The sequence below is a fragment of the Panthera pardus genome, unplaced genomic scaffold (assembly GCF_024362965.1).
Source record: "Panthera pardus isolate Hobbes unplaced genomic scaffold, ASM2436296v1 HiC_scaffold_25, whole genome shotgun sequence".
Classification (NCBI taxonomy): domain Eukaryota; kingdom Metazoa; phylum Chordata; class Mammalia; order Carnivora; family Felidae; genus Panthera; species Panthera pardus.
This window is the reverse complement of record NW_026526821.1, coordinates 26,793,132-26,807,526: the sequence shown is the minus strand read 5'-3', so window position 1 is coordinate 26,807,526 and position 14,395 is coordinate 26,793,132. Positions and strand designations below refer to the sequence as shown.

Sequence of the window (14,395 nt, the reverse complement as noted above, 5' to 3'; positions counted from 1 at the left end):
TATGCGCCACTCGCCTTTGGGCCTCAGTTTTGTCACATGGTTACCGTGAAGGGGACAGCGGCTGAGAAGGGGCTTTGCAGGCCATGAGGTGCTGTGCAGGTGGGAGACAGAGCCTCTCTGGGCTGGCCAGGAAAGGATTCGCAGGCAGAGAAGGGAGAGGAAAGTCCCCGGGCACCTGCGTGGCCCTCCAGGCAGCACGGACCAATGGAATTTTCTACAGAGGCGGAACGGTGTATGCCTGTGCTCTCCAGTACCGTGACCACTAGCTACGTGCTGACGCTGAGCACCTGAAATGAAGCCGGTGTCCCTCAAGGACTGGATTTTAAATTTCTTTTCGTTCTTGTATCTACGTGACATTTACCATCTTAACGACGTTTAAGCGTATAATTTAGGGGCACTAAGTATATTCACATCATTGTGCAACCACCACCACCATCCACCTCCAGAACTCTCGTCCGCTTCCAGAACTCTGTCCCCATGAAACACTAACTCCCTGTTTCCCAGCAGCCCCCCCAACCCAGCCCCTGGCAACCACTCTTCTACTTCCTGTCTCCGTGGATCTGACTCCTCCAGGGACCTCGTCGAAATTGACTCCTACAGTGTTTGTCCTTTTGTATCTGGCTTATTTCACTTAGCATAATGGCTTCAAGGTTCATCCACGTGCTAGCGTTTAAATTCACTTATTTTTAAGCAGTTTAAATGTAAATAGACAGCACAGGTCTAGAGGTTAAACGCCGAAGCTCTGGGCCCAGCCTGCATGTGGGTCCACGTCCCAGCTGTGCCACGGAGCAGCTGTGTGACCTTGGGCAAGTCGCTTCCCCTCTCTGTGCTTCAGTTTGCTCATCTGTAAAATGGGGGATAACGTTCGTCCTTCCCCGATAGGGTTGATTTAAAGACCAAACGAGGAGAGTGTCTAGCACGATGCCTCCTGCACAGGAAATGCTCCGTAGATGTTAATAATAGTTATTGTTACAACCAGGACGCAAGAAGTTCTGATGACCAGAAGGATGAAATCCCCGTGGAGAACTACGTAGCTCAGCGCTATATCGAAAACCCCTACCTGATAGGAGGTGAGATGGCGGTCTCTGCCCAGAACAGAGGGCCACTTGGCTCCTCTCACCGCTTCGGGCAACATCCTCCCTCCCCTCCCCCAGTGACCCCATCCTCTCTCGTGGCTTTCAACACCCCCAGATGCCAGTGACCTCCCAGCTTTCTGTCTCCAGCTTTCTGACCTCACCCCGGCAGCCCGGATCCTGATGTCCCACCGACCCTTGGGCACCTCCCGGCAGCTCACACCCAACATGCCTAAGATTCAACCCTCGCCCTCCCCCTGCCATATGGCTCCTTCCCCAGCCTCCCCGTCGGGATACAGCCCCTCCAGCCCCCGGTTGCTAAGCCAGAGGTCGGAGACCATTGTGGGTGTGTTTCTCTCTCTTCCCCTCCCATGTCTGACCTCCCATCAAGCTCCCACGCAGCTCTTGAATCCATCTGACCCCCTCCATCCTGGTTCTGGCCACTGTCCCCTCCCATCCTCACTGATGCCCACTGCTACTCTGGTCCCCTATGCTCCGCTCCAGCACAGTACCCAGGGGGACAAGATCCCCTCAGTGGCTTCCCATGGTTGCTAAAACAGAATCCAAACATTGCACGTGAGCTGGCCCCTGCTGACCTCACTGACCTCGTCTCCTTCCACTCTGCCCTTGGACCGAGCCCTTTGCTCAGGCAGTCCCTCCTCCCCCAAGGCCCGGCCCCTCCAGGCTGGGGGGCACCTCTCTTCCTCTAGGCCACCACTTCTCCACGAAGCCTTCCTTGATCCCCTGTCTCCAGCCTTTCCCCCACATTAACCACCTCCGCTCCTCGTTACCTTCTCCTTGTACCTCTTGTGCTCTTGTTGGCATTCACCTCTGCCTGTCCACTGCTCTAACCCCCAAACCTACCATGCTGCCTGGCACACGGTCAGTATTTGTTGCATGAATTCTTTCCTTGCCTGACAGGCCGCAAGTTTGACCTGCGCGTCTACGTACTGGTGATGTCGGTGAGTAGCTAAGATGGGGCCCTCCTCCAGCAGCAGGTAAGGAAGAGCTGGGCCAGGAGACAGGGGGCAGAAGCCATTCTGGGGGGTGCCTATGTGAGCCTGCCTGGGAGAGCCCAGGGGGCGTCTGAGGGTAAGGCGGGGGCACGGAAACAGATCCCATTTCTGCCATCTCAGAGACCCGAGTCTGGATTTGCCGTCCGCCTGTCCTTTATTCACTCCGCCATTCGTGGTAACCGCAGCTGACCTTTACCGAGCACCTCCTAAGTACCAAACCCCGGTATTCAGCAGGTTTTACTACGTTTGGTCCTCCTAATGACCGGGGAGGCGGGTTCTATTATTATCCTCATGTTACAGATGAGGAAACAGAATCAGAGGGGGTTGAGTGGCTTACCCGAGGTCACGCACAGGTGACGGACAGACCTGGGCTCCCAATCCAGGCGGCCTAGTGCCAGAGTCTACTCTCAGACAAGGAGCTGCCATACCGCCTCTCCCCACCCATTCGTTCAGCAACCGTTCAAACCTTCGTGAGGTGCTCCTCAATGTGGGGCATGAGGACATAGGGGCGTGGGAGGCGGGCTCAGCCCCTGGGCTCCTGGAGCTGAGCGTCTGGTGGGGAACGTGGACACACCCGGAAGGGTGTCGCGCGTGGTAGCGGAGCAGAGAAGAGTCTCGTTCATTCGGTTCCCTTCTGAATCTTCTCCCTGCACCTGACACCAGGGAGGGAGGGGGTGGAATCAGAGGAGGCTGTTTGGACAGATTCTTGAGGGGTGATGTGAGAAGGTAGGAAGGAAGGGCACTCCAGGTGGAAGAAACGGCGGGTGCAAAAGCTAGGAGGGGCAGATTGCTCGTATTCACCCCCCTCCCCTTCCTCTCCCTCCTTTCCCTCCTCGACACAGTACATCCCGCTGCGGGCCTGGCTGTACCGGGACGGCTTCGCCCGATTCTCCAACACCCGCTTCACACTGAGCAGCATCGATGACCAGTGTATCCTCGGATCCCGTCTGCCCAGCCCCCTTGCGCCCTGCCCCTCCCCATCCCCCCAGCTGGTCAGGGAGAGCTTCTTCATTCCACCGAGTCCCAAGCTGCGGTCTCGGCACAGGAGATACAGCAGTGGACAAGACGGGCCTGGTCCCTCCCTCCGGGAGCTGACAGTCTTGTGGGGGTGGGGGAGCCCCCGGTGATCCCAGGGGAGCAGCCCCACTCTGCTCAGAGCAGCTCACCCCAAACTTCTCTGCTCGCTCCACACTGACTCACATTCACAGGATGGGAGAGCTCGAGCTCCTTTGGAGAATGTTTGCATCCTTCCGTGTGCCTAGACATTGGCTCACACATTCACTCAAACACAATGCCCTCTTCACCCATCAAACTGGCAGAGACCAAAAATATGATCACACACTATGCTGGCGAGGCTGGGGGAATACGTGTGTCGCTGGTGGCGTGTAAGTGGGTACAACCACTCCAGAGGCAATCTGGCAAATGTCTATCAAAAGACAAAAGCACATACCCTCTGACCCAGCAAATTCCCTTCTGAGAATTTACCCGACATGTACACTCACAATATAGGAAAAGAGAAGTTTAAAGGCAATGCACTGCTCAGCCTTGTTTGTGAGAGAGAGAAAAAAAGGAAATAAAACAAACCGCTCATTTACATGATGGAATACTATGCAGCTGTTAAAAAGGAATGGGGCCGTGCTTTATGTACAGATATGAAATAATCCCTGTGACGTATTGTTAATTGGAAAAGAACAAAGTATAGAACTCTGAAAAGTATGCTTCCATTCACATTACAAATTATATCTCTGTATATGTTTGTATCCGTGCGCAGACATCTCTAGAAGGAAGTGTAAGAAATTGGGAACGGAAGTTGCCTTTGGGATGAGAACTGGGTGGGTGGGGACAGGGGTGGGGAGGAGATAGTTCCTCAGGCACATTTTGATGCCTTTTGACTTTTGAACCACGTGAGTGTATTATCTGGTTAGAATACTGACATCAAAAATAATGTTTCTAAGATTTTTAGATGTGGGGCGCCTGGGTGGCTCAGTCGGTTAAGTGTCCAACTTCGGCTCAGGTTATGGTCTCACGGTTCATGGGTTCGAGCCCCGCGTCGAGCTCTGCGCTGACAGCTCAGAGCCTGGAGCCTGCTTCGGATTCTGTGTCTTCCTCTCTCTCTGCCCCTCCCGACTCATGCTCTGTCTCTCCAAAGTAAATAAACATAAGATTTTTAGACATGAGCATCAGAAGCAAAGAGGCTGGTAATCCAGAAATGGAGAGGTGATGAATCAGCAGGACTGAATTACCTGCCTGTGGGGGAGAAGGCTACGGAAGGTGCTGCTGCTGCTGCTGCTGCTGCTTGGACAACACAGCTAATGCTTCCAGCCAGTTCCCACCCCCTGCCTTAATTTTGTCTCTCGATTATGTGTCTGTCCCGAGCTCATGCACATGCGTCGCCTGCGTGTTAGAATGGCAGTTGGCCCTGCTGAGTATTTCCAACAATTCCCCCCCCCCTATTTTTCCAAGTCCAGCATTTTTTAAATTTTTTATTAAAAAAAATTTTTTTTAACGTTTATTTATTATTGAGAGACAGAGAGAGACAGAGCATGAGCAGGGGAGGGGCAGAGAGAGGGGGAGACGCAGAATCTGAAGCAGGCTCCAGGCTCTGAGCTGTCAGCACAGAGCCTGACATGGGGCTCGAACTCATGAACCGTGAGATCATGACCTGAGCCGAAGTTGGACGCTTAACCGACTGAGCCACCCAGGCGCCCCAACTCTAGCATTTTTAGTATGTTTGTTTAATTATGTAATTCTAGCAAGCATTTAACATATGCAAGTCATCATTCATTGCAGTTTTATCTTTTGGCCACCATGTGTTTTGTTAAAATTAAATGACACGCGTAAAACCCTTAGGACAGTGCCCGGCACAAAGTGAGCGTTCAGCACATGTTAGTGGTCCCCTGTTCCCTACTTAAAAGTGCTTGTATATCTCGGGTCATGGCGCCTTGTTAAACAGACCCCGGCCTTTCCCAGGACTAGTTTCTAGTGAACAAGCCTTTGCTGTTTTCACAGTGAGTCAATACACACGATGTTCCACAACTTCCTTTAATTGTTTTTAATTTTCAAACGTTGAAATATTTAAAATATGTACAAAAATGCAGAAAAAAGACTATAAGAGAAATCCAGGCATCCACCACCCAGATTTAGCAGATATTAATATTTGCTGTATGTGTTTCGTATATGACACACCAACTTTTAAAATAATAAAGCAGGGGAGCCTGGGTGGCTCAGTCAGTTAAGCGTCCGACTTCAGTTCAGGTCACGATCTCGCGGTCCGTGAGTTCGAGCCCTGCGTCGGGCTCTGGGCTGATGGCTCAGAGCCTGAAGCCTGCTTCCGATTCTGTGTCTCCCTCTCTCTCTGCCCCTCCCCCGTTCATGCTCTGTCTCTCTCTGTCTCAAAAATAAATAAACGTTAAAAAAAATTAAAAAAATAATAATAATAAAGCAACTTTGGATCATAAAGTAATAAGACATATTTTAACCTGACCTTAAATATACAGATTTACATTTTTTAAATGTTTTTTTCTTTTATTTTTTTAATTTACATCCAAGTTAGTTAGCACATGGTGCAACAATGACTTCAGGAGTAGATTCCTTAATGCCCCTTACCCATTTAGCCCACCCCCGTCCCACAACCCCTCCAGTAACCCTCTGTTCTCCATATTTAAGAGTTAGAGATTTATATTTTTATATATAGTTCACATACAGTTATTCAAATATATATGCATGTATGTGCACACACAAAATATAAAAATAATGACCTCAGCACTGTAACAATAAATAGAAACAAGTTAAAACACCCTTGAAGGATGGCAAAATGAACGATAAAACATCTACATGCTATTGTACAGCTGTTATAATGAGGCCAATTAAAATATCATGGAAAGGTATCTAAGACAGACTATTAAAATCAAAAACAACATACAGGTATAGACCTGGTGTGTTTATAATCCTAGTTTTGCTTTTAAGGAAATATGTTTCTATTCAAAAGAAAGTCAGAAAGGATGTTCACTAATTTATAAACTCTAAACACCAAGGGGGATTAGAATCAGGCCAGGAACGTTTATTTTCACCTTTACACGTTTTCCTATATTATGAATTGTTTTTACAACCTTTATGTATTACTTTAATAATAAAAATAATAAAACACTTAAAGAGTATAGCTTTCACAATATAAGTAGTAGAGCCGTTTAAAGGCAAATCAGAAAATTCAGAAAATGTACAAAAAGGAAAAACAGAAAAGAAAAGAAACCTTCTGTGTTCTTATTTTCTAGAGACAATTACTTACCCTGACGTATTTTCTCCCAGGTTCGTTTGTACAGTTTGTTGTTGTTGCATTTTATAAAGGAGTGATCTCAACTGTATAAACATAACTTTTTTTCACTACACATATCAGTATTTTCCTTGTAGACATTTTTTATTAGTTATAAAGTATCCCACTGAGTAGACTTATTGGTGTTTTTTTTTTTTAATTTTTTTTTTCAACGTTTTTTATTTATTTTTGGGACAGAGAGAGACAGAGCATGAACGGGGGAGGGGCAGAGAGAGAGGGAGACACAGAATCTGAAGCAGGCTCCAGGCTCCGAGCCGTCAGCCCAGAGCCTGACGCGGGGCTCGAACTCACGGACCGCGAGATCGTGACCTGGCTGAAGTCGGACGCTTAACCGACTGCGCCACCCAGGCGCCCCAACTTATTGGTTTATTAATCTTCCACCCTGCAGGCATTTAGAAAGTATTCTGCTTCCTCCAATTATGACACACAATGCTGGGAAGAAACATATTTTTCATAAATCTTTTACCATATTTAATTTTTCCTTCAGACGACATTGCAGAGGTGTAAATACTGGGGCAAGGGTATATGGGCCAGATTGTTTTACAGAAGGTTCTTTTGTATTTTTATTACCCTTCCATTGACAGGGCCATTTTATCCCAGCTCTCCCTGCTGAAGACAATCATTTGATTTTATTTTTTCAAACAGTTTGGAACTTAAAAAAAAAACTTTATTTATTTAGAGCGCGCATCAGCGGGGGAAGGGCAGAGAGAGAGAGGGAGAGAGAAAAACCCAAGCAGGCTCCGAGCTGTCCGTGCAGAGCACGACACTGGGCATGATCCCACGAACCGTGAAATCATGACCTGAGCTGAAATCAAGTCGGATGCTCAGCCGACTGAGCCACCCAGGCGCCCCTGAAGACAATCATTTAAAAAAGACTTTTCTGGGGCGCCTGGGTGGCTCAGTCGGTTGAGCATCCAACTTCGGCTCGGGTCATGATCTCACAGTTTGTGGGTTCAAGCCCGGTGTCAGTCTCCGGGCTGACGGCTCAGAGCCTGGAGCCTGCTTCAGATTCTATCTCCCCCTCTCTCTCCCCCTCCCCCGCTCGTGCTCTGTCTCTCTCAAAAATAAATGAACATTAAAAAAAAAATTTTAAAGACATTTCTAAAACGATTAGCACCCGTAGATGAAGCCTATATGGGCATTCATTACACTTGCAATGATTCTGTGAGTTTTGAGTTTTTCCAAATAAAAAGGTTAAAAAATATGTAACTGACTTAATGGGGAAGCAGGGTTTTGCCTTAGAATTTGGGTTTCTTCCAATTGGTACTTCTTCCTCATTTACATCCCTTTATTTATAGCTTTTTAATTGTTTTTTAATGTTTATTTAGTTTTGAGAGAGAAACAGAGCGCGAGCAGGGGAGGGGCAGAGAGAGAGGGAGACACAGAATCTGAAGCAGCTCCAGGCTCCAAGCTGTCAGCACAGAGCCTGATGCGGGGCTTGAACTCATAAACCATGAGATCCTGACCTGATCTCGTGAAGTCAGATGCTTAACCAACTGAGCCACTCGGGCGCCACCCCTCCCCTCCATTTACATCCCTTTAAAATTATGTATCTTCTATTACTAGAAACGTCAGGCATTTTCCCAGATGGTCTTTTAGCAGTTATGTTTTCCCTGATGTTTTCATACCCCTATATCTATGTATCTATTAGGGTCATAAATTTTTATTGTTAACAATTTATGTGGGATTTTCATGTGATAAAAACATTAGTCTGTCACATTTGCTACAAATCTTTTATCTAGTCATGATTGCTTTTCATTCTTGCCCTGATATCTGATTATTTTTATTTTTACATGGTTGGCTCTGTTCATCCGCTGACTTCCTCTGTGATTTCTATTGTCGTTTTTAAGCTAAAAAAAATCCCGCTGAAAGATTTCATAACTAATCAGCCCCACTTCCGTCCAGATTGGTTTTGATTGTTTGCTTACTCTTTGCCCGTTTCCCCCACCTAAGTCCCCCCACTTAATAGGGCTCAGGGGTTAAGTGACTTGCTCAGGGGCGCACAGCCAGTAAAAGGCGCAGGTGGGATTTGAACCCAGGCCCACCTGAACTCAAGGCCCACATATGTGACGTCTGGGCCATCGTGGCGCCTTCCTCATCAATGTCCAAGCACAAGTCTTAGTCTGATCTCTGGGGGTTCCATGGAACAGGGCTCACCCTTCTTGTTCACACTTGTCCTTGACCACCTACCTCTCCCAGATGTTCACCTCACCAATGTCGCTGTGCAAAAGACCTCTCCTGACTACCATCCAAAGAAGGTGAGGAAGCTGTGCTTCTGGCCTCCAGAGCCAGCCTTTTGGGACTGGGTTGGGGTGAGGCGATGGTGTACCACGGAGCCCAGGACAGGCCAGTCTTGGGCTCATAGTTCCAGTTCATCAGTGAGGTCAGGACCACCCTTCCCACTTGCAGGACCCAGGACAAGAGTACAGAAGGAGACCCACACATTGTGCGTCTGAATATTTAAAAGTTACGAATCAAAGACACACACCCTGTAACAAAATGTGTTCTATCCTCCTACCTTGAAAGCATTTTCTTTCTTTCTTTCTTTCTTTCTTTCTTTCTTTCTTTCTCTCTCTTTCTTTCTTTCTCTCTCTCTTTCTTTTCTTTCTTTTTCTTTCTTTCTTTCTTTCTTTCTTTTTCTTTCTTTCTTTCTCTCTCTTTTCCTTTCTTTCTTCTTTCTTTCTTTCTTTCCCTTCCTTCCTTTCTTTTCTTTCTTTCTTTCTTTTCTTTCTTTCTTTTCCTTTCTTTCTTTCTTTTTTTTCTCTTTTTCTTTCTTTCACCTATCTATCTATCATCCATCCATCCATTTATCTGTCTAATAACCTACAAGGCCAAGTTCGAATTTAGAATTCTCAGACTTCTCAGAGTTAAGAGCCAGAACAGAGGGGCACAGGGAGAGCTGGCTCCCAGCTCACACCCGCTCCCGTCTTTTCCCTCCCCCAGCTCCATCCTACACAGTGGGGGCCTCCTGCATATACGTACCCCTAGCCCCCTGAAAACAGTAACCAGTTGGTCATCTTTGGGCCTCAGGGTACACCCATGGTCAGTGCAGTCTGTCCCCAGGAAGGCAGGCCCAGGGAAGAAACCTGTGCAGGGTGTTGGGGCAGCGACTTCCGGGAGGCTGGGGACCCAGGCTGTGCTCTAGAAAGAAGCACAGGCTCTGGGAGGGCACATCCACCCCTTCCCCTGAGCATGCAGTAGCTTTGCCCTGCAAGAGGGACAAACTCAGAGTCCTCCTAATCACAGGACCCTGGTGGGAGCCTCTTGTCGAAACCCAAGCCCCGTGCTGATGGTGACTGTTTGAGGGTCCCGGCTGGCCAGGTCCCAGTTAACGGAGGCTCCCTCTCCCCCCGCTCCCTGTGTGCTTGGGGCCCCAGGGCTGCAAGTGGATGATCCAGCGCTTCCGCCAGTACCTGGCGTCCAAGCATGGGCCGGAGGCGGTGGAGACACTCTTCAGCGACATGGACAACATCTTCATCAGGAGCCTGCAGAGCGTGCAGAAGGTGATCATCAGCGACAAGCACTGCTTTGAGCTGTACGGCTATGACATCCTCATAGACCAGGACCTCAAACCGTAAGTGGGTGGGCCGGCAGCCCGGGGAACGGGGGCGGGGTACGTTTCACACACTCTGCACCCAGACGGCCCGGGTGTGGTCTCTGCCGCTTCCTGGTTGGATGCACTTCCTAGTTTTGTGACTCAGTTTGCCCATCTGTAAAATGGACATTGTGCTTATAGAATTATTATGAGGGATAAATGAGGTATTGTCTGTAAAGCACCGAACCCCGTGCCTGGCACTAAAAGACCTTTCCTGAACATCTGCTGAGTCAGCAATCCTTCCCGAGTACCAGGCAAGAAACTTCTCTGTAAGCCCTGCTGCTCTCAGGGTGCAAAGTGCCGTGTAAGGGAATATTGTTACCAAGTCACTTCCTGTTAAGAATGTGGTGCATTCATGGGGCGCCTGGGTGGCTCAGTCGGTTGAGCGTCCAACTTTGGCTCAGGTCATGATTTCACGGTTTGTGAGTTCCAGCCCCGTGTCGGGCTCTTGCTGACAGCCTGGAGCCTGCTTCGGATTCTGTGTCTCCCTCTCTCTCTCTGCCCCTCCCTGCTCACGCTCTGTCTCTCTCTCAAAAATAAATAAACATTAGGGGTGCCTGGGTGGTTCAGTTGGTTGAGCGACTGACTTCGGCTCAGGTCATGATCTCGCAGTTTGTGAGTTCAAGCCCCACATCAGGCTCTGTGCTGACTGCTCAGAGCCTGGAGCCTACTTCAGATTCTATGTCTCCCCCTCTCTCTACCCCTCCCCTGCTCACGCTCTGTGTGTCTCAATAATAAATAAACGTTAAAAAAAAAATTTAAAAAAATAAATAAATAAATAAACATTAAAAAAAAAAAAAAGGAATTTGGTGCGCTCCCACAATCCCCACAGAGGAGGTTGAGCTGTTGAGGAAGACAAGCCTGAGGTGGCAGGGACCATCGTGATGGCCCTCATGTGACACAACAGGACACAGAAGCCCAGTGGGTTTGTTTTGGGCGCTTGGGGTTACACATTAAGTCAAGGGCAGAGCCAGGTCATAATTCCTGGGCTGAGCTACTCCCTGCCTGCACTGCGGCTCCCGAGCTCCTTCCCCAGGGTCACTGGATAGGTGCTGAGGGCTTTCCGAGCCAGCAGTAGGAGCTCTAGACTGATACCTATGTCAGACCCAGGTTCAAGGAAACAGGGTCCGGGTGCCAGCGGGTCTCTCCTTTGTCCCCTGCTACAAAGATGTGGCTTCGGGTATTAAAGTGGACACTGATGGGGAAACAAGCTTGGGGGTGGGAGGGGGGCCCGAGTCTGCCACTCACCTGCCGGATGGGTCCTGCCCTCTCTGTGCCCCAGGTTCTTGCCTGTAAATGACCGGATTTGCACAAAACAAGAGTTTGCAAGCTCTAGGCCCTTGGGCTGCTTTTGGCCACAGACGCTTCAATTTTGGAGTTCAAATTATTTTCCTTGTAAATTCATTTGAGCATCTCGAAAAACTGGGAGACGTTTACACAACAATCTGGATGTTCGCCTTTTCTGGAAAACTCAGAACCCTGGGCTCACACTCCCACAGGGTGACAGTCTTCTGGAGGGGCCACCGCTTTAGAGTGGAATGTTCTTCCCGGTTCACCGCTCTCCACCCCTCCCAGCTCCTGCCGCCCGCAGCGGCCATTGCCCACACACGCAAAAGTTCACTAGGAAACGGGACTTTGTCTTGTATTCACAGCTCTAGTGGGAGAAGGAAGAGCAATACGAGGGCACCAAGACCATTCCACCCCCTCCAGCTTGCCTCGTTTGGGTACCACCTGGCCCCAGTGGGGATTTCAAGTTTGTGACAATTGTTTTCAAAAAGTTTTAGCCACTGAAACCTTTCTTCTAGTGGAAAAATGGAGACAGCAACCTTGGTTGAATTGAGGGTTGGGCCCAGGCACCCCATCTAGCCTCTCCATGAAATTCCAGGGTCCCCAGGGACCAGGCAACCCTAAGGCTCTCCATTCCCCTCCTTCCCCAGGTGGCTCCTGGAGGTCAACGCATCCCCATCGCTGACAGCCAGCAGCCAGGAGGACTATGAGCTCAAGACCTGCCTTCTGGAAGATACCCTGCATGTCGTGGACATGGAGGCCAGGTGAGGGAAGGCAGCCTCGCTCAGGCACCCCTGTATGTGACAGTTGGGGCTCCCATCAAGGAAGACAGAGAACTCATAACCCTGGGACTTGAGTGGCCCTTAGAGATGGTTCGGGCCTGCTCACCATTTTACAGATGGACAAACTGAGATGTCCACACAGGGTTGGATCCTGGTCCAAGGACTCAGCCCTTTTGAGGCACAGCAGGGCCACCTATAGCCTTCTGAGATTCAGTCCAGCAGGATTTCCATAAGACCCTGGACTTCACCTGTCTAAGCCTGTTTTCTGGTCTGTAAAATGGGAAACCTCATGTTAACCCCCAGGATTGTTAATCTACTAAGATAATTTATTATAAAGTGCCTTGCTCATAGTAAGTGCTCAATAAGAGACTATCTACTGTTATTTTTTTTAATGTTTTTATTTATTTTTGAGACAGAGAGAGACAGACAGAGCATGAGCAGGGGGAGGGGCAGAGAGAGAGGGAGACACAGAATCCGAAGCAGGCTCCAGGCTCTGAGCTGTCAGCACAGAGCCTGACACGGGGCTTGAACCCACAAACCATGAGATCATGACTGGTGCCAAAGTCAGACGCTTAACCGACTGAGCCACTCAGGCGCCCTGAGACTACTGTTATAACGATGTGCATATGATGGGAAAACCCAGGGTCTGACTTCAGGAATGGCTGATTCCAGGTTCTCAGTCAGTATTGGTTGATTCCCTTTCTTTCCCTTTCTCCTTCTCCGTGACCCACCTCTTTCCTGTGTATTAGCTTTTTCCCAATTATTCCAGCAAAAGTTTGAGGGCTAACTCTCATTCTTATTGGTGGGGATTATGTCAATGCCTATCTCTGAACCAATCATTGTGACTCTGATTGCCTGGGCCTACATGTTGTGCCCATCTCCCAGGGGAGTAGGATCAGCCCTGAGCTGAGCCATGTGAGTGAGAGAGGGAGGAGTGGTTCTCAAAAAAACCCAAGGTACCCTGAGGCTGAAAGAAGCTGAAATGGGTGCTGAGCAGGTAGAACCTCAACTGTCCTCTGTATCTACCATCATTCATTCATTCAACAAACATTTGAGCTCCTACTATGTGCCAAGACCTGTGCCCCACACCGGGGACACGGTAAAGGACACAACAGACCTAGTCCCTGCCTTCCTGCAGTTTATAGTCTGGGAAGGACAGCAGACTTTAAGTATAAGTAGGTTCATGTTACCGAGGGCAAGGGTGGGGGCCTGGGGACAATATGGGAGACGACCCCTCTGAAACCTGGGAAATGGGTGAACAGAAGAAGAAATGCTGACAGCGTGGGCACGAGCAGGGTGCCAGGAGGGATCAGGAGCCTCGCCTGGGTCTTAGGGCTTCACCAGGTGCACCTTCATTAGCCCCTTGTATCTCCTGCCCATCTAGGCTCACAGGAAGGGAGAAGCGAGTGGGAGGCTTTGACCTCATGTGGAATGATGGCCCTGTCAGCCGAGAAGAGGGGGCTCCTGACCTGTCGGGGATGGGGAATTTTGTGACCAACACACACCTTGGTAAGTGGGGCCAGGTGGGGAGTGGGCACGGGGGATGTGTCATGAGAGGAGCCAGGTAGTCTAGGAGGCAGCTTGGCATAGTGGTTAGACCGTTTTAATTTGATCTACAATTTACCAGCTGTGTGACCTCGGGCAAGGGACTTAACCTCTCTGTTCCTCATCTGTAAAATGGAGACAAAAGAGTTTTTATCTCAACATATGCCTAGAACGCCACCTGGCACATGGCAAGAGATATTATTCATCTATCAGGAGGTGGATTGCAAAAGGCTTAGGTGGAAAAGAACTCCAAAAATGTACAATGTGGTAAAAGAAATTAAGGACTTCAGGGCTTGACTTTAAACTTGGTTTTTAAAAAGTGAAAAATTTTCTTGATTATAAAAATTATTCACTCATTGTAGAGTATTTGAAAACTAAAAGGGAATAAAAAACCATCCAGACATAACCAGCTTCAACAATCTGTTGTATTTCCTTCCAGTTTTTCAAAAATGCCTATATTTATACTTTTTTCTTTACAACATTGGCATTGGGCTGGAGTTTTGAGTCCCACTTTTCCACATAGTATATTCCATGTCATTCAACAATACTAATAAGAGCCTCTCTTTTGGAAACACTTTTTGGCCAGGTCCAAGCTTTACGTACATCATTTCATTTTTAGGCAGCTTGTATCATTTTATAGATGGAGAAGTGGTCTCCAGGTGTTACATAACTTGCTGAAGGTCCCAGTTATAAGTGATGAGGAGTTGAACTCCAATCCCTCTTACTCTAAAACCTGAATGCTTGGGTGCTAGAAAATTCTATCCCTT

The 14,395-nt window shown here is 48.6% G+C and overlaps 1 protein-coding gene across 2 annotated transcripts in view; it reads left to right on the top strand.

Annotated features, from left to right (window-relative positions):
- Positions 1-14,395, top strand: part of TTLL9 (tubulin tyrosine ligase like 9) — a 40,933-nt gene that overhangs the window by 22,836 nt on the left and 3,702 nt on the right. For both annotated transcript variants that reach the window (XM_019458835.2, XM_019458834.2), the window contains 7 exons: positions 980-1,070; positions 1,995-2,035; positions 2,932-3,019; positions 8,619-8,677; positions 9,797-9,993; positions 11,952-12,065; positions 13,468-13,592. In XM_019458835.2, coding sequence (XP_019314380.2) covers positions 980-1,070; positions 1,995-2,035; positions 2,932-3,019; positions 8,619-8,677; positions 9,797-9,993; positions 11,952-12,065; positions 13,468-13,592 — 715 coding nt within the window. The remainder of the gene's footprint in view (positions 1-979; positions 1,071-1,994; positions 2,036-2,931; positions 3,020-8,618; positions 8,678-9,796; positions 9,994-11,951; positions 12,066-13,467; positions 13,593-14,395) is intronic.